At 34.3% G+C, this 20,340-nt stretch overlaps 1 protein-coding gene across 3 annotated transcripts in view; it reads left to right on the top strand.

The window, feature by feature from the left end:
* Window positions 1–20,340, top strand: part of MED15 (mediator complex subunit 15) — a 215,706-nt gene that overhangs the window by 166,963 nt on the left and 28,403 nt on the right. For all 3 annotated transcript variants that reach the window (XM_081771469.1, XM_081771470.1, XM_081771471.1), the window contains 4 exons: window positions 3,798–3,869; window positions 7,685–7,771; window positions 17,754–17,911; window positions 19,916–19,995. In XM_081771469.1, the coding sequence (XP_081627595.1) occupies window positions 3,798–3,869; window positions 7,685–7,771; window positions 17,754–17,911; window positions 19,916–19,995 (397 nt within the window). The remainder of the gene's footprint in view (window positions 1–3,797; window positions 3,870–7,684; window positions 7,772–17,753; window positions 17,912–19,915; window positions 19,996–20,340) is intronic.

The raw sequence follows: 20,340 nt of genomic DNA, 5'->3' as shown, positions 1-20,340 counted from the left end.
TAGCTTCCAGAAGGGAAAAAAGAATTTTAAAAAATATTAAAGAGCAATAATTTCTATAATAAAGAGCAAAAATATTAAAGAGCAATAATATATTGTATGTTAGGCAACAATTTCTTGAATAACACTTTCAATAGAAAAGAACGTCCTTTATCCTTTTCCCGGTGACTGGCTTTAACTACTAGTTATTTTATACTTCAATCGGCAGCGCAGAACTGCTTCGTTGTTGGAACTTAAATCAACAATGGCGATACTATCTCAAACGCTTAATGTTAAGAGCATTTACACTGTCTTGTATTGTAAGAATAATATGGAAGATTACCTAAGTATCTGTCACATTTAAATCCGTAGTTTTACATCTAAGTTTCATTTGAAATCTCACTTCAACGATTACAAAAGTGAGTTGTCTTTAATATACTTTCCCATGGATAAATAGCTATTTCTGAAGATGATGTGCATGCACACACTAATTTTGCTGCAGTGGCGGATCTAGAAAGTAAAAACGAGGGGGGCAGAACCTAGAGTATAATAGGTATATCGTGAGTTTAAAATAAACTTTCAAGAACATATAAATAATAGCTTAAGTCACTTTTGCCACTCAAAAAACGAGGGGCTAGGCTCCCCGGCCCCGGGCTAGATCCGTTTTCAGTAATTTCCAGGTTAAAATTCCATAACAACTTACTCGAGCGTAAGAAGTGACAGTTAAACACATAAAGGTATGTACAGTGACTCAATAAAGAAGTCGGAATACCTACTCACACATTCCAAGAGTACACTTCACAGAGAAAGATACATATTTTATTACTCTATATTATTTACTTATGTAAAATACAAACAGCAATAACAAAACTCAATTTCATGACTATAAAAAATACAAGAAAGTGAAAATACAGCTAAAATCCATGTCAGAAAAGAACTCGGCCAGATAGAAGCACTCTTTCTTTTTGAGCTTAATAGGGGAATTTCCAAGATTGTGTCTACTTGACAGTTTTAGGTGTCCAAGTGAAATGAGTAGAGGCCGTACTGTTTGTACGTGGGTGAAACTGTGTGTTTAAAATTTGCAACGTGGTCCAACTTCTTTAGCAGTAAGAGAACCTATTTTAAAATAATATAAAGAGGGAAAATTAGTTCGTGATATTGGAGAAATAAGAAATAAGTCACACTTCAGAGTTCATGACATTGTTAGACGTTTTAAATGAACAAAATCAGTGGAAAATGTACCAAAAAGTCGTATACCTAGAGTGTTTTCAAAGTCAGACGAGCGATGAATTACGCTACAGGTAAATCAAAACCTCAAGATAAGTGCTCTTATATTGGCCAAAGGAGTATCAGAACATCTTAATAAAAGTGTAATTCCCGAAACGGTGAGATTGGTTTTAAGAAGAAGCAATTTACATGGAAGAGTAGCCCGTAAGAAACGGTTCGTAAGCAAGTGTAATAGAAACAAAGAGACTCAGTTTTACAAAAAATCATCAAAATAAAGATTTTTTTTTAAATTTTATTTTATTTAGATCACTGTTATTCGCGGATGAAAGCAAATTTAATTTGTTCCGCTCAGATGGTCGATGTTATATCTGGCGAAACCTAATGAAGAACTCCGAGTGTAATCTACGTTCTACTGTGAAACATGGAGGTGGCTTAGTAATGGTTTGGGGCTGTATATCCGCTGCTGGTTCAGGTAAACTTTGTGTAATGGGCGGAATTATGGATTAAACAAAGTATTTAAACATTCTGAAGCAAAATGTGCTACAAAGTGCTGAAACATTGGGAATAAGAGAGAACTTCCAGTACTACCTGGATAACGATCCCAAGCACAAAGCACTCAATGTGCTTTTGTGGCTCCTATATAATTGTCCGCATGTGCTGGAAACACCTCCGTAATCTCCTTATATTAACGTTATTGAGCACTTGTGGGCTCATTTGGAAAACCAGTTAAAAAATCATACTATTACAACAAAGGAAGACTTGGAATCAGCACTTCAGATTAAATAGGCAAAAATTGATTCTTCCTTCTGCAAAAAAGTTGTAAAATCGATGCCAGAAAGATTGCAAGCCATCGTGAAAATAAAGGATTGCCAACAAAATAAAGATATAATATTCTAAAATTTTGTTAAAAATTAAGTGTCCGAGTTCTTTTTTAACATGGATTTACTCTATATTTTTCCTTTTTGTATTGTTTAGTCATTAAATTGAGTTATATCATTGATTTTTCTATTTTTCTTAAGTAAATAATATAGAGTAATTAATATATATATTTATTTTCTGAAGTGTACTAATGGAATGTCTATTCTCTCTTGGAATGTGTGAGTATGTGTATTTTGACTTCTTTATTATTGAGCCACTGTATCTTGTTTAATTTTGATACTGGATTTTTTTTCTCTGCCAGAGCCTGCTTATGTCTTTAAAGAGACTTACTTTTGGTTTATCGTTCTGAATTTAGCGTAAATGTATTTTTTCTTGCTAAATACTAAATTTGTATTTTTTTTAGGGTAGTGTTTCTGACTCAAGTGATGATTTAAAAAAAAATATCTCTTCAATCGTAAATAAGAGGGTGCGTCGTAATTGGCGCAATATTTAGGACCTGTTAAACACAACAAATCGGAATTCGAAATAAGGGACACCAGGCTGCTCTTCTTATGTTACCTTTTCACATTCTTTATGCATCTCTTGCGGGGCTTCATTTGTGTTAACTGTGTATAGAATGAATTGGAAAAGTCGTAATTAATTGATTGTGACCAAATGAGTAGGAACCTTGACCTTATATATAGAGCTTGAGATTGGTGTCCCAGTTTTTCGTTCACAAAATCTGGCAACCCTACGAGGGTATGATCAGATCAGTACCATTAAGCCCCCATTGACTATTATTCAATATACAAGACATTCAGTCCACACGAATTTATTTACCATGAATGTCTTCTGTTTTCGTCATGTGTTCGGAACCTTTTTCTCCAGGAGAGTTTGTAGGAAATTTATATTTAAAAAAATAGTAATTGGATTCATGGTGCTAAATATAAACTTGAAAGAAAATAATAGCCATAACTCGTTCCCACCGTTTTGTGACCAAAGCTCCCTAGCAAGATGAATCTGGCTTCTTGTAAATCCAAAACTAAGGATCAGTTTTTTGGTGTTTTGCTGCTTAGAGGGGTGAGAGAATATTGCTGTTTCAAGTATTTCGTGACTAACAATCTTACCTTGATTTGATGTTATAGATGAATGGAGGAAGAGAGTAAAGAATGTGTCGTAGCTTTTTCTAGGTAATTAGCATGTTAAGATTACAGTGTGTAATTGCCAAACTAAGATAGATATTTATTATGTGCCTTGTTTTTATATTGCATACGGTATATTATGTGGTTGGTTGATTTGGAGCTTAACGTCGGTTTGAACACTGAGGCCATATGAAACATGAACGTATAGCTTAACTTATAACCCGAACCATACACGTAGGAGCTCTAATGTATATTATTTATAAGATAAAAATTAATATAGATTAGTAACTTTGCCGAAACTGTAACGCTGTTATTTATAAGATAATATATGCTTTGGTCAGAATTGTTCTTTTATTTTAAATATAGTCATTTTTGAATAGAACCATTGGTGGTCAATGTGTACCGTTTCAAGTTTATCATTCAGGGAAATTTGATTACAGATTGTTTACAATTTACAGATTGTAAACCAAGAGTAGCGAGCCTAATATAAAAACGCCTATGAAATCTTATCTTTATAAAACGAAATTCACTATTAAAATTCATCTCATTTTTGCTGAAATTCTTTATTTCTGACGTTTACTTTTCTTTTTTAAGGGAGGACAAATTGGAGTACCAATGGGTGGGCAGATGCCCCATATGGGACAAATGCAACAGCTTCAAAGAAAGGTTAGCGTTAAAACAATCTTAATTATTCATTTTTATTTTAGTATGTCTTACCTTAAATACTTTAAAAAGTAGATCTTAATTTTGTAGCATAGATATGTTATACCTATGTACACACAGGATTGAACCTTGAGACCCCTTAGTAACTTAAACTAATAAATAAAAATAAATTTTGTACGATGCAAATACCGACAGGACATTGTTAACATACTATGCAATACCATCAGATTAACAATTCTGCCAACCTAACATTAAGTTGTATTTTTTTCAAATGGCGCTACATCAAGTTATCACATAATTGTACATGTTAAACAAAAACTTACAATCCCAAAACTACTATTCAGTGTAACATACGAAGGACCCTACAGTGTCATGAACATTCAAATTTTTTGAAAGCAAGTACAACGGTAATAACGGATGTGAGGGGAATGGGAAATGCACATGCAAAGTACTATCGCATACTATGATTATGAAATGACATATTTGGAATGAATAAAAACATGTTACTAGAGATTGAAACTTTGACTTCTTTTCAAAAGCTTCTGTTTCGATAAACTGCTTATGTGAGTATTTCATTCAATCACGCAGCTAGTTTTCGGTAGACATAAAGATCGTATTGCCGTTTACAGTAATTTGATACCTCAAACCGTTCCTGAGATACGAACGAAAAACACGGATTCATAAGTTAGCAACACTACTTAAAATTATGTAATTGTGAGAACTTGTAATTACAGCTACTAAAACTGGTGCTGCAATGTTGTAGAAGCAAAAGTAAACAATAATATATTTCATTTTAAGCAGTAGACATCTCTACCCATATTTTTTCATATCTCTGGTAAAGTTTGAGATATCAGATTGCTTGTAAGTAGCGTTGTGATCTTGATGAAAAACCATATACCTGATTGGGTGTGATACTTACCTAAGTAATTTTTCGAAATAAAGCTTTTCGAAAACAGTCAAAATTTTAATTCCTTGTAACTTTGCTACTATTCCTTCAAAATATGTAGTATGCAGATCATAGTTCGACCCTTAGGTATGTCAAATATACATTGCACCGTACTGTTGCAGAGCTCTCCAAAACTTAAATGTTTGTGATATTGTAGCTCCTTAGTTCATAACATTGTATAATTAATGTGGTATTGTAAGTTTTCGTTATCTTGTATATTTGATATATCAATAATCTAATGGTGTATTGCAGAGTATGCCAAAACAAAATATTTCAGAATCTCAAGGTATGTTTAAAAAAAAAAATCTAATACTTTAAAAATTACAAATCATTTCAAAGTAAATGGTCCATCCTGTAATATTTCCTAAATTAAACTAATTCTATTAAAAATTAAACCAGAAATGGGGTGAGCACTGTTTTGTTTCCGTTTCAAAGCAAAAGCTGCATGTAATTTATATATATTCACAAGTCCGCACGAAACTTATTAATATATGTGTGTCAAACTAAAATGTTCCTTGTTCTTTCAGATTTTTATAAAATCAAGGAATATGCTACGCTGTTTATGTTGCAATACAGAAGGCAGTTCTTAGTTTTAACAGTTTTGTGTAGAAATAGATACTAGAAATTACAATATTGGAGTAAAATTTACTTCAAAATGAGGTACAGGTTTCCTAGAAGTTCTTCGATTGAATTCGCTCTACTCCAATAATAATAATAATAATGTTTATTATTATTATTCAAAAATTGCTAAGTCCTATGAAATTATTAGCGTCATGGCTAGTGGTAGAGCACTAACCGCTAGTGCAAAGGGCCCCTGATTCATTCTCAAGCCTGTAAGTTTGTTATGGACAACAACGTGTCCATTGATTTTCTTGCCAGGATATAACCGTTGGACGTTAATTTAAAAGATTTTACGTATTGCCTGACACAACGTTAGCACTGAAAATATCGAGTTGACGATGCATTTTAGTTGCTGATGTGCCCTTTAGTCGTAGAAATCTGAAACACTACGCTCCTTAGCGATTCGGCATATTCCCGTAACCGCCACTACTATACACTGATGAAAGAGAATAACTTCCAAATGCTGCTATCTACGTGATATGTATACAGTGGAAGAAAGAACAACCTATTCCTGTCTAGTGGACACTGTGTAAGGCCTTGTTCCCTTATTTATTACGACTCCATGTTAATTCTATTATAGTAGTGAGTACTCTTCAATTGACTCTGTTACACCCAACATTTTGTCGTTATATGGCAGTACTTTTATTGGTGACTTCTTTTATGTGACAAAGTTAAGGATGGCAGCAACCTTGTGCTATATGTAATCTAAAAGCATATTAATATATTCGATTTAAAAATATAGCGAGAGAGTTTTTAAAACATAAAATGTAAATTTTTTGATACTTTTTTTTTGCGGGGAACTCTTCCTTGTTATTATTCCTTTTATTTCCATTCAAATGCTAAATGAGTGGAATGTTGCATATTTAGATTTAAAATAAGTACTGATCTTGTATCCAGATTGTATCAGATCTGGTACAAAGTCAGTACTTACTTTTAATCTATAAATGTGTATCCTGTAGCGTCCATTAGAAAAGTATGGGGAGAGAAATCAAGTGAAAACGGCTTGGAGCCATATAGCCACCTTCATTCGGTATATTGTTATAAAACATGTACAGGAGAATCGTGCATGTGTAGTGACTGTGCCATGGTATTTGCAGTCAGAGCCCATTTTCCACTCTACCACTACCCGACGAATTCTGCCCAGCTTGAAAGCAGTCAGTTGATGGTCGAACCACTCACTGACTGCATCCTGAACCGCAACATGATTGCGGAACCGACACCCTTTAGTGCCTTCTTCAGTGGACCGGTGAACGTACTTGCCCATCTCAGTACGGTTGTAGTCTGTTGCAACAATATGCATCTGACCTGGACGGGGAGGATCGCTTGTGGTTGTTCGACTTGTGCGAAACATTCTTACCCAATCTATCGTAGTCGCCTTGATACGCATTCATTTCTATAGATGTCCTTCATCTGACAGTTGACATTCCTTCCGCTCAGAAGCAGGATGACTGTTTGCGGATCTGACTTGGACGAATTTGAAATAGTGAATGTTGTTGTTCAAACCTTATTCATACAAAGACACGAAACGTTTTACAGTAATTACTACATTAGTGCTACAAATATCCATGCCACTGCAACAATACAATCCTATGTCATCAACTGTTCTTACCAGAGGTGCCGAATGGGTAGTATGTTGCGTATCTAGTCTTCATTGATATTCGCATATTTCGGATTTTCTCGGAAAAGCTAATAGTTTGAGAAAAGCCCACAGTTTGATATTACAGTCCACAATTCCTTTCCTCGGTTTGCTTGTCGTATTTTGTTTAGCAGTTTTTCTCATCTTGCACCTAACTTCAAAATGCTGAGTTCACTTTGAAATTAATTTTTAAGTATCTTACTGTCTTTCTGATGTGTCACCTTAATTAAGATAGCAAGGATGTATTATATTTTTAATTACTGGCAATTTAATTTGTTTCAGTGTATCATATTAGTCCTTTATTATTAATTTGTTCTTATTTGAAGTAGTGATCGTTTGGTATAAAACTAATCTCAAGTACCTGTTCTTTTAAAGTAATAATTTTCAGGGTGTAAAATGTGAATGTAGAACATGTTTGTGTGTTTACCTGTTTCATGAACACAGGAAATAATTATGGCCTATGTATATACTTGTTCCTGTAAAGAGAATTGGAGTTTTTCTCCTGTTAATATATTTTGTGCTTTTTCCTGGATAACATCTAGCAAAGTGATTAGAAACTGTGTGTATTGTGACGAGATCTTAAATAAAGTAACAGGAATCTTGTTCTGTGTGCAGACAGCAGTGTTTGGGCCACCGCAGGACCTCGGCGAGTCCCCTCTGGTGTCATGTATTCTCCAGCAGCAGCTGACTCAGCCTCATCAGGTCAGAGGTCAGAGGTGTTGGGAGGGAGTGGTGGGGATGGATGGTTACGTTACTTTCTGCTTCTCAGTTCAATTAAATGTTACTTTTGTTCTTACAGCACTGTTCATACAAAAACGAAAAAAATCACCATATTTATAATAGAAGATCGATAGGATATAAACGTGTGCATATTTCATTAATGTTTAGTGGGTGTACAGAGTATTCCGTGCAGGGTGAAATTCTCAGACATGCCATCAACCGAATTTTGAGATATGCTCTGACTTTGATTGGTCCAAAGTAGGCAGATGATATGCCTTGACAGCAGTGAACACGGACTCCTTTGGCGCAATGTCGGAAGTGTTAATGATCGTCAGCAGCACGGTCTCTTGTACTCGGGAAAATGCATGCAGCGATGTTTTTTTTCACGCTTATAAGTGAAGAAAACGTGAAATATACCGTGACGAAATACATATTATCAAATGTTATTCCGAACACAAAAAATCATGAAGCTGCCGGTTCCTACCTAACACTTCCGCCTTCCCTCTGAAGTCCGCCGTTGGATGTCCATTGTTATCAAGGCGTACATCATGCCTACTTTGGACCCTCCTTGAAATCAGGGTATATCTGAAAACTCTATTGAGAGCATATTTGAGAATTACACCCTGTAGGGAATACCCTCTACATCTATTGACAATTGATGAAATATGCAATTTTGGATTAAGTATGCGTGGCTTCCTTTACGCTGATAAGAACTACCATCCTCAGTTTGTGTAATTAGAAATAGGGCCTATTAAAATTTGGCTTTTTCGCGATTTTGGACAGCCCTAGCTCTGAAACTATACACTTTTCGCCATAGGTCCATATGATTTTTTTTCTTATTTTGATGTGAGGAATCACCTCTTACATGTTGTCGGTATAGTTCATTAACACCATATATGTATATATATATATTCATTCTACACCTTAACTCCATAATAGGTTTTTAAACCGTAATTTCGAATATTCAACATAAATAAAGTTTCAACATTAAATCAGTAATTATGATTTAATAACTAGTAAAATGACCAGGACTTTACTTTTGTAATTACGTGTTAATATTTGTCGCGTTAACATTTAAACAAAATTTGACATTTAACAAATTAAAAGTTGAGTTGAGTTTCTGATTTTTTTTTAAAAAAAAGTGTAGTTTCAGAATTAAATACCGGTTCCAAGTATGCAAGGTTTGGTACTTGCTAAAGTATCAATTACGTTTGTGTGACAAGTGCTTCCTTTCTTTTCATTCTTTCTCCTCTTTTTCTTTAAAAAAAAAAAAAATGTGGTAAACAGTGCATGATGGGTTCAGGGAGGTATTCTTTAAAAGCGCTGTTTAGTCGCATTTAATTGTAATTTTTAGGTTTGAGTGCTTTAATAAGAGAATTGCGTTATTATTACCATGCTGCAATTACCGCTCCATCTTCCCCTCCATTAGACTTGCATATTAATGATGCTTTATCTGTTACCTTGTCGGCTGCATAATTCCTAATTGCTGTGCTTTTACGTATTATTTGCTAAAGATGATTGAGAATATAGATCTTGTTATCCTTAGGAATGGAAAAGTAAATAGCACTCATTTATGTTAAAGGTTCGTTAAATCAATATATACATGCATATTGATGTATCTGTTCAGGTTTTTCTATAATTTCCTTTCTTATACACGCATTTTATGTTATAGACAATATTTGCAAGTACGCTTGTGCTGTTTGTTTAACTTTTATAAATTTCTACAAGTCAAACATTTGTCTTGGTAACATGTATGATTTCTAAGCACATATTTTTGTTATTAAACATTAGGAGTGTAGTTTATTGTAGCTAATTTGTAAATTGTACTAAACTACTACACAGAACACTTCACAAACTATACTACAGAATTTTAACTAGAAGTATTTTATTGCTTCCTTGAAAATAATTTTGATATAAGCGTCTTAGTTTTCCTAAAAGTCTTTAAGGTCAAGTTGACAAAACTTACATGGTGAAGTTTCATTGTAGTTACGTCTACTGCAGATTTGGCACAATAGAAGTAGTCAACCAGTAGACATAATCGAGATTACTTTGTCATGTACAATAACAAATTGCTTCAGCGTATTTACTTGATACCACAGGTGATTTTCTTACCTTATCGAGTTGATAAACAGGAGTACAAACACAATTGAAGATGGAGCGGGCATTTTAGGGTTAGATCAGTAGTTTAGCAAACAAAAATAAAAATGAACCATTCATGAAATTATAGTAGGAATCAATTTTTGTATTATATTTCATATGTGTTATCCACCATAATCAATTTACCATGGGAGGATAGATTTATATAATGATCGAATATTAGGGTTTAATAGGAATACTTTTGAGTTAACGTTACTTGGGTGCGATTTTATCATCTTACATGGTAAAGGCTGAGTCAGTATTTGCTTCTGCTTGTTATCTTTTTGTCTTACATCTGTTCAGAACAGCGAGTTATTTGAGGGTGCACCACAAATGTTTTAACTGGTGCCTGTAGCAATTATTTCTCAAAAGCAGAAGGCATCAAAATAAAACGAAGCTTTTATGTAATGTCATGTAGGCTATGTAAACAAGGTAGAAATTAAGTATCCATTCAAACAGAAAAATTTCTTTCTTTAATTAAAAGGAATACTGACACTACTGTAAATTACTTACGAAATTAATTGTGTATTTATATAAATTAGTATGAGGTTATTCTTTTCTAAAAAGAAAGAAAAAAAAACTTTTTCACAGTATTAATAAAACTGACCAAAGCACCAAATATATATTAATAATACTTATGTTACATTCCCAAACTGTTAAAGTATTATTAATATATATTTGATGCTTTGGCCAGTTTCATTTTATTAATACTGTGAATATTTTCAAAGCTATAATAAAAAAGATAGAACTTTTCCAGCATTAAATGAAATGTAATAGCAGGAATATTCTTAATATGAACGAGGTGCGTGCTTTAACGAAATTCATTGTTCCATAGACTAGCCTTAGGCATAATTGCTTTGTAGCCTTTTGATTGCTCATTCTTTTTACTCTGTATGTAAATAAGGTTTGTTTAGTGCTTTACTTTATGTTCGCTATTGCATTTTAAGCTGTGTTCATTGTTTAGATAATTCAGGGAAGGCTTGTTATGTACAACTTTTTGCATGATCTGTGCTATTCCATTCTGTTGGTATGTGCTTTGCTTTTTAATTCTGTACCTGAGATGTTCTAGTATTGAGAAGATAAATATGTCTTCCAGGTTTACCTGTCTAAATAGCACTTGAAGTGTCAATTTAATTATTAATAAGAGCAGTTTTATTAGAAAATAGGTTTCTAGTTTAAAATTTTTAATGACAACCGTTCCAGTGATAAATTTGCCATGTTTTTAATGTTTATAATAAATAATTTTATATACTGATAAAAGCACATTTAAGAACACCTCGTATATATCGTCCGAATCGAGCGAGATTCACATCTCAGAGTATGTCTATAGACGACATTCTAAATTTTGTTTCCGGCTTCCAGCACTAGGTTCACTGTAAGGAGTATGTGTAGAAGGCATGCAACTAATAATTTGGAGTGTATAGGACAAGACGAATGTAGTTATGTATGTCAATCCATTCTGTGTGGATCAAAGTCTCTTTGCAATGCCAGTATGACGTCAGCGACCGCCTGTTATGCAATTAAGTGATTTTGAAGGTGGCTAGCTGTATAGTCAAACTACAAATGTCCTTGTGATCATTCCTCAGAATTGTCTTATGCATTGGTTATGACGCATCAGTGGTTCACTGGATACATCTAATAAGGATGCAGAGGATTCCCACGACATACCACGGAGGATTTGGACAGAATGTATATTCAGGTCGTCCTAAATGACGGGACGGTGACTGCCAGTGGAGTCAGAGCCACCATGGCGCTACATGTAAGCACATGAACATTAAACAAGCAATTGTTTGAGGCATATATTTATACGTCCCCGCGTTACTCTGGTAGGATTAGTCTTGACACCTACTTGACATTGGGAGAAACTTCTGTAGTGTCAGGACAGACTGTAAGACGAGGCGAATGGAAGAAGTTGGCATCCATCAATGATATTCGTACTCACTATACAGGACCCATACCTAGCATTCTGGAATGAGGAGACAATAAACCACACATCTGGACCGCTTCTGATCTTCATTCAAGAGAATATGACTAAAGCGTTTTTCACAGTCCTTTGCACCTTTCAAAAACAAACCGCGTAACTTGATGTTGTATCACTGCGCGCACGACTATTTCCTGATTGGTGAAGAGTAAATTATTTCGTCTGTTTCCCGCAATATTTCTGTTGTAGCACGTGCATGTATTTCTGCTACTGCGATGTGCATTACTCGTCTCACTCCCACACCATTGCCGTGATATAGGGGAAAATACCCAATACTATATAACCGGGCAATACTATATATCTTTAAGAGCAACTGAACATTGTTATTTTCCTCCAAACTGTAATTATAGATGAAATTACAATGAGTTATGTCAAATTATCAACTGAACGATAAAGAGATGGTGCTGGTATGTTACAGCAAGCATTGTTTCTTTTTTATCTATTATCTAAATCGTTACCCATATCCATGAAAAACAGATGGTACTTTTCCCCCTTAAGTTCAATTTATTGATGTGCTTTCTTACATATCATAGCATGCGAATGTACAAATACTAACTTCAGTACTACAAAGTAAATAAATATTCTATGAGAACATGAAAATTAGCTATTATATGTCTTACTTTTCTTCAAGTGAATTGAACAACGTTGATATCGTTTGGTAAAGTATTTGCTTTTCTTCTGCACTTACGGGTTTGTCTTGTTTATGTTTAATAGAATAACTCGGAGCAGCATGTAACCTGCCGGCTTCCTTGGGCGACATCTTTTAATTGTGGCGCGCACTTCTTGTGTTTTGTCATTTGTTGTAACAGTTTTCCCTTACAAATTCTATTTTGGTTCAAGATTTCGATCCCATATAGATACATACTTTGAGTCGGATCCTAAATGTTCTTACTATGCCTTAACAATACATTAATTACCATAATACATTGCATTTGTTGGGTACTATTTGCTCATGGAAGAATAAACTGTTATTAGTCTAATTTTCAATGTTGCTAACTCATAGTTATTTTTCAGTTTTTCACAAAGAGATGGTTGTCAAACAGTTGTGTCATTTCATGAAAATGGGCTAAGAAAATGAAAAAGAGAAATCATGTGTACTCGCTGTTCTTATTGAAGATAATAAGTTCCTTATAGTATTTCAGATCTTTGTTTGACCTTTCATTGGAGATGAAATAGTCAATTAAAAAAAGAAAGAGAGAGAGAGTGGGGGATAGAGAGAAATTAAAGAGGATAAAACCTGTGTTAGTGATTCATTACGAAGTAATATGAGGCTATTTTTTTCAGTTATAATTTGTATATCGCCTTTTTAAAATGCGATCAGAATAAATGACCATTTATAAGATGCAAAAACATAATATTCGGTGCCAGAAATGAAATAATGTATAAAGGAATCTTCAACATTTAAGAATTTTTATAATATTGGATAGGAATATTCATAACTTTTGAGTCTTATTTTTTTTCTGGCTGCAGTGAAAGTAAGAGGAGGTACTATGTGCATCTTAAATAATATGTCTTTATTCCTATGTAGAAACTAAAAAGTTTCTTGGATGTCGATAGAGTCTTCATACTCTCATGACTGATATTAGTTTATGGCATAACTTTTCTGTTAGATATCAAATGAAAGGATAAGTCACGAGGATTCAAAATATATTTTATAGGTATTTTGTTGCATATAACAAAGGAAATAAAATAATAAATTCTCTATTCAATAAATAAGTACACTCAGTAGTTTTCAATTTCTTGCAGAATGAACAATTGCTTGTTCCAAACATTCGCTCGCCTGTAATGGAAACGTACAAGAAGCTCAATTTTGAAATGAAATGAAATGAAATCTTTTGAGTTTTACGTCCCACGTTATGCAGGATAGGCTAAAGGAGACTGTGATGATGAAAACATGAATGAAGATAGTGGGAAGAAACTGAAGGACTAGAGGAAACCCACGCACACGGTGTTTGTCCACCACAAGGTTCACTTGGTGCGAGCTGGGATCGAATCAGGAACCCCATGTGCCAGAGGTGAGCGCTCTACTACTGAGCCACCGCGGCCCCCCAAGACCTCAATTTTGAATAGAAGTCGTGAGTACAACTGCACATGTTTCTAAATCTGATAATTAACTCCTTTGTTGCTATGTGATCCGCGTACTCGTCGTCGGGCGAGAGACCCGCGTTCGATTTCCGGAGGAAATTAATGTAGTTCGAATCACTCGTTCGGCTGTAGGTCCAAATCTCATAGAACCTTATTGTTGAAGGAGACGATAAACTTTAATCCATTCATCCAACCATAGATCTGCTAGTAGGAACATCATGTAATCATCACCATGTAATCATGTAATAGTAATTTACACTGGTAGAAGAAATTCAGCGTTCTGCCCTTCTTCCTCCTGGTGCGTGTCTGCGTTTACATAGTAGTTCAAAGATTCAGGAGAGCAGTGCGTACGCCACTGCAAACGAGAGAAAATGGTCCCTGATTCTCCTATCACAAGCCCATACCATTTTGTTTTTAATTTCATTGTTTTCCCCCTTCAGTTTGTTTATTCATTTCTTAGCACAAAATTGCATATAACATTTTTTGTTTAATTAGTTGGCAACATTTCTGCACTGCAGTCTGCGTTGTTTACAAGGGGTGCAAAGCTTCGTGAAAATCAGATTAGTACATCTATATTCGTGTCTTTTTTAGTCCAACATTTTCGTAAGTTTACAGGATCCCATCTTGCAGTAGAATAACGCACATCCCCGTACGCTGAGGCAACCTTAGCATGCTGAGTATCAGAACCTAAGCCCTTTTGAGTACTAATGGAAAATGATAGATCGCCAGTCAGAGCCGACAGCATCCATCTATCAGCTACAGCTAAGATCAACAGCGAGCGTGGGGTACCATATTCCAGTCAGACATTCAGCATCTATGCGCTTTTCTGTAATTTTTCTCCTTTCTTTTCATAATAATAATAATATTACAAGTTTTACTGAGGAAGTGGGGAACGGGAGTGCACTTGTTACCCATTCTAAACTGTTATAATTGTTTTATGAGTTTCCAAACAAGCACACTTTTGCTGAGTTAGCAGAAGTACAATGAAATCCATGTTTGTGGGGATATCCAAATATAATGTTGCTTCTGATCATCCCTTCCGCACTTTTTTGAAGATGCAGTAAATCAGGCTTCAGTGACTCCTAACACTTGGTTACCCAGCAGTTGGCATTTTATCTTGCGCAATTTCAAAACTAAGAAAGAAAGTTCAAAAATTATAGGTCACTGTGTTGTGTTTGAGATGTAATTCATTTATCATTTCATTTCATTTTAGTTAACTGCAAGGCCCTAGAAAGGATCTAAAGAGATGTTGTCCAAGTAATAAATAAAAACTACTTCACACGAACATATTCTTGTAATATTTCGATACTCATGTGCTGCAAAAATATTAATAATATCGTGTATGTCTTCGACATTTATTACAAGCCTAATTACGAGAAATCCTACAAATGAATTACAGCGTACTTTAGAATTTTGAGATGTCAGCAAGCTTTGGAATCAAAATTTCATAAGCACATTAAAGTATTTTACCAAAATGGCTTTGGAGAACTATTTGAAGTAGAAATAGATAGAAGTGTCAAGTAAACAAAGCTAACAACTTGAAGGTTAATTTACTGCACATCTCGCAGCTATTATTCCGTAGGGACTGAAAATAATAATAATAATTTCAATGAACTCTGCTCAAGAAAGTGAACTAAATTAAGACAAATATAATTTCGAAAGGAATCAGTTCATAATGCATGACTACTTAAGGATATTAGCTTTTCGAGATTGGAAATTCAAATAAAAACTGACGAAAACCGTAACCCATTAAAGATTACTTCATATAAAGGGATCAAATTCTAGTGTTGGTTAGCAGTACTCTTTATGTTTAGTAAATTAGTATAATATTAATAAGAATAATAATAGGTAATAGAAACTATTTACGTAAGTAATCATAAATATTTATTTTGACAAGTGTCTCTCTCTCGTTTCTTTGAATTGTCATTTCTAGAAACGAAGTGAGATATAAAACTGGCTACCCTATAAAATCTTCACAGCAGTGAATAAGTGTAGAAACTCAGAAGGGTCAATAAGGTGGAATTCCGTAGCCCTTGGTGGTAAGCAACGAATACCTGTACGAACAGGTCCTTGGGTTATCGCGTGAAATTGTTACATGTGATATTAAAGTGTGTACTGTGTGTTTTTGAACACACTGTATAATATTACACCCACCCACTGTACGGGGTGTCCCACGTGTTTCTTGCTGAAATTTCTGTCACTGTCATGTGTGCCAGTTTTCATCAAGAGTCCTGAATTCCTACTTGGTGTTCTTAAATGTGTTTCCACTAGTATATTATATATATATATATATATATATATATATATATATATATATATAGATAGATAGATAGATAGATAGATAATATGTGTGTGTGTTTTCTAATCATACATGAATATTTTTAAAATGTACTCTAATCACGTTTGAAAAGGTGAGTAATATAGTTTCAAAATCTATGAATAATCTTTCTGGTAATGTGCATAACGGCTTTACGTTCTTAGTTGTTTTGCTAATTGCTATATGTATATTGGATATACTAAATATTTCGTGATGATACGTAACTATAACAGCCACTGATTTTTACAAAATCGAGTCATAAGTCACCTGTTTCTTAAGATTATAGACAGATTGCTTCCTATTTTCTTGATACTAGTAGTTGCGTATTGTTTTTATCTCTACCAAAGTAGACCATTTTTCTATTTTTGGTATGTTCATAATTATAAACACAATATCATATAACTAGCTTATGTAAAGAATTATAAAGGAAATGCGTAACTTTATATTCCAATAAAATGAACTCTTTGTTTTATAGAATTATATATTAATAACTTGCTAATAACTATTTGGCAGCCTAACTGTCCAGCTGTTTTGCAGTTACGCAAGGTGCTTTCATAATACATTATCAGTTTTGTATCAATGAATATTATTTACGTATGAACCCTCATCCCCTTTTCCCTTTCCTTTACCATCTCCCCCAAACACACCAAAAAAACATTACATGGTTCCAGTTAATGATGTCACTAGTGAATTGTCAGTAATTATAGTCGTATTGCGCTTGTAATGCCTAGATTTTATGTTTAAAACTAGATTTGATCTGAGGAATAAGAAAAGTTACGTCTGCGGAATTATGTTTCCTGTTAACAAAACAAAACTGGAGTTAAGTTAACGAAGTGAAGTTACTTTGGTATACTTCAAATGTTTCTAGAGAATTAGAGATGATATTGAAAGGAAATTCCGATAGCCCATGTAACATTTTACTTTCACATTAATGTAAATTCTATCAGTGTATTCAAATTAAATCATTTAATGAGCACAGGAAGGCACCAATCCTTCGCTGTTTATTTATTTAGTGTAACGTTCGTTAATTCATATAATTACATTCCACTCAATTTATAGTGTAAGTAAGTAGAGTTAATTGTGTAAACTTATAACTAGAAAATCAAAGCTATCAATTTCATGGAATATTGGTTACCATGAAACTTGTTTTGAAAGCAAACAAGGTGTTTAATCATATATACAAGGTATATAATATAATGTATAGAGAGGGAGCTGAATGAAAGAATGGTGGTTGATATTTGCTTTCTATTGATTCGTGGATAATTAAAATATCGTATTGTAACATTAAAGCATTTGAAGTAAAATAAGTTTCTTCAATGTAAAGCGTTATAAATGTGTAGCCATTTGTTATTTATATGTTCTTCAAATAGTGATACTGTTTCACCTTTTAAATTTGCCTATACTCTTCAGGGCAAATATATATTTTCGTGACAATTTTGTTTTAGAATGATTCATTGGTAATGGGTCCTGGACAACCAGGCCAGTTTGGAGCTCCTCGTCAAGGAAATGCAGGTTCAACACAGTTCCAGCTTCGTCAGAGTCCAACTCCAAGCTCAACTCAAGGGTCTGCACCTTCTCCGGCAGGGGGTCTTCCATCAGCAAGGTGCGTATGAAACTTCAGTTAGTTATGAAATAAGATTAAAGATTCATACTTTATGCCTTTCTCATGGGTGATATACTGTAACTCCACAGAATTCTATGTTTTAAGCTAGTGGAGATACAGCAAGATTGGAAGCTCTGTACCAGAAACAAAAGAACCATTACCCTCTTTGCTAGCCTTTCTGTTTCAGCATCTTCCCCTTGTGTGTAGCTTAAAGAGCACAAACAGTTATGATGGAGAAACATAAATGCCGACTTTTGGAGATGTGTTCATTTTAGAGGAAAATAACTTTAAAATAATACTTATTCATTCAACTGTCTATTTTGAATTCGCTTTCTTTCAGTAGGTTTTAGAATTGATAGAGAATTTACAGCATATAGTATTCCTTAATCCTGATTGCATGTTCCCAGCTCGCGCTAAGTGTACTTTGTGGTGAACAAATGCTGTGTGCGTGGGTTTCCTCGGGGTTCTCCCGTTTCTTCCCACATCCTTCATTCCATCATTTCATTCATGTCTCATCATCACCGTCTTTAGCCTAGAAGGCATAACCGTGGGACATAAAACTCAAAGCTTTCAATTACATGTTCCGTCTCTTCAGAATTAACACTTAAAAAAAAAGTCCGTACTTGCAGAGACAAACGTTGACCAATATCGTTAAAGAGACATGTCAGGACGAAAACATTAGTTATCACCCCAGTTTTATTCGATGACACAGCATTTTCCAGAATTTCGTATATATTTGACTTGCTCAAGGATTTTAGTTTATATACGGTATTTCTCGTTTGAAATTCTATGTAGCACTAATGTACGAGATATGATCAGAAAATACGGTGAATGTAGTTGTACAGCGCCACCTATCAACATTTATCCGTTTCGATTAGTAAGCTCGATAGCCTGAACCTTTGGGACAGTCAGTGTCTAAAGGAAACATTTCAGTTTAACGTCCCACAGTTATGCCGTTTAGGCTGAGAGAGACTATGATTAAGACAAGTAAACGATGATGAAAGAATTGATAAATGAAAACATAGGAGGAAACTAGAGTACCCCGAGAAAATTCATGGACGCGATGTTGACCACCACAAACTTACTTGGACAATCAGTATAGAGTTTGAAAGAATTGTGACATGTAAGGTGGATTCCAGTCATAACAGTGAGGATGTATTAAGATTGTGTGTGTCGCGTATCATGAATTTCGAGCAACGCGTAAACATAAGTTTTATTTTAAGCTGCAAAAAAGAGCCGAAGAAGCTCTCGAAATGTTAAAATCAATGTATGGCGATAAAGCGGTGATACTGAAGTCTGATTACAAATGGTATGAACGATTCAAGAGCGGCAATGAATCCGTTAAAGATGAGAAACGATCGGGACGTCGAAAATGTGGAAACGTGCAAAAAGTGGCACAAATGATGTGTTCATGCAGGCAAATGATTATCCAAGAGCTTTCCGAAGAACTAAACATCTTGTACAGGTCCGTGCGAGGCATTTTAACCGCCAATTTGCAAATGAGAAAAGTGAATGCGAAGTTCGTTTCCCGCTTTTGACTGCCCAACAGGAGTAGTTCGTGAATTTTGGGTGAAAAAATATGCCTCTGTCCGCATCCACCGTACTCTCCAGAGCACCATACGACTTCTAGATCTTTCAGAAATCAAAACCGTGCTAAGAGGAAGACGTTTTGACATTTCCCGATATTGAGAGGGTGACGACGGCACAGTTGAAGATCTTGAAGAAAGAAGACTTCTAGAAATGCTTCAAATAGAAGACACAACGTTGAAATAAATGCATCGCAAGCTAAGGGGAGTACTTCGAAGGAGATCAATTCATATTTGATAAAAGCTTATTACTTTGTTCGTAATAAAATTATTCACAGATTTTTGTATACTTTTTAATCACACCTCGTATTAGTTCCGAACAAATTTAACGTAGAAATATTATACTTATTTAGTAATGACAAATACAATTTAATATTAATTACGATTTGAGTGCCATCTATATTCTTTTTTTTTATAGCAATCAAATGGCTGCATCACCTGCATTAGTAGCTTCCCCAAATTCCCAACCGGTAAGCGTCGGCGGTCAAAGGTCAATTGGTAAGTAATTTTATTCTGTCTGTGCTCATAGTTTCACGTTTATTTTTAAATAAAAGAAAAATATATTACCTGACCAGCGAACGAGTGCGGGCGGCCGGTTTTGTAACTATACTGCAAGCAGCAGTGTTTCTAACCGAATTACTTTATATATATATATATATATATATATATATATATATATATATATATATATATATATATATATATATATATATATATATATATAATAAACCACTTTACGCGCATGTTCAAGTTGAGACAAACAAAGTCTCAAAAGTTACGGAAGTTATTTCCAAAACATTTTTAGCGAAGAAGAAAGAAAGAAAAAAAAAATACATACACTCT

The sequence above is a fragment of the Thermobia domestica genome, chromosome 9 (assembly GCF_964235325.1).
Source record: "Thermobia domestica chromosome 9, izTheDome1.hap1.1, whole genome shotgun sequence".
Lineage (NCBI taxonomy): Eukaryota > Metazoa > Arthropoda > Insecta > Zygentoma > Lepismatidae > Thermobia > Thermobia domestica.
This window is presented reverse-complemented; position numbering and strand designations above follow the sequence as displayed.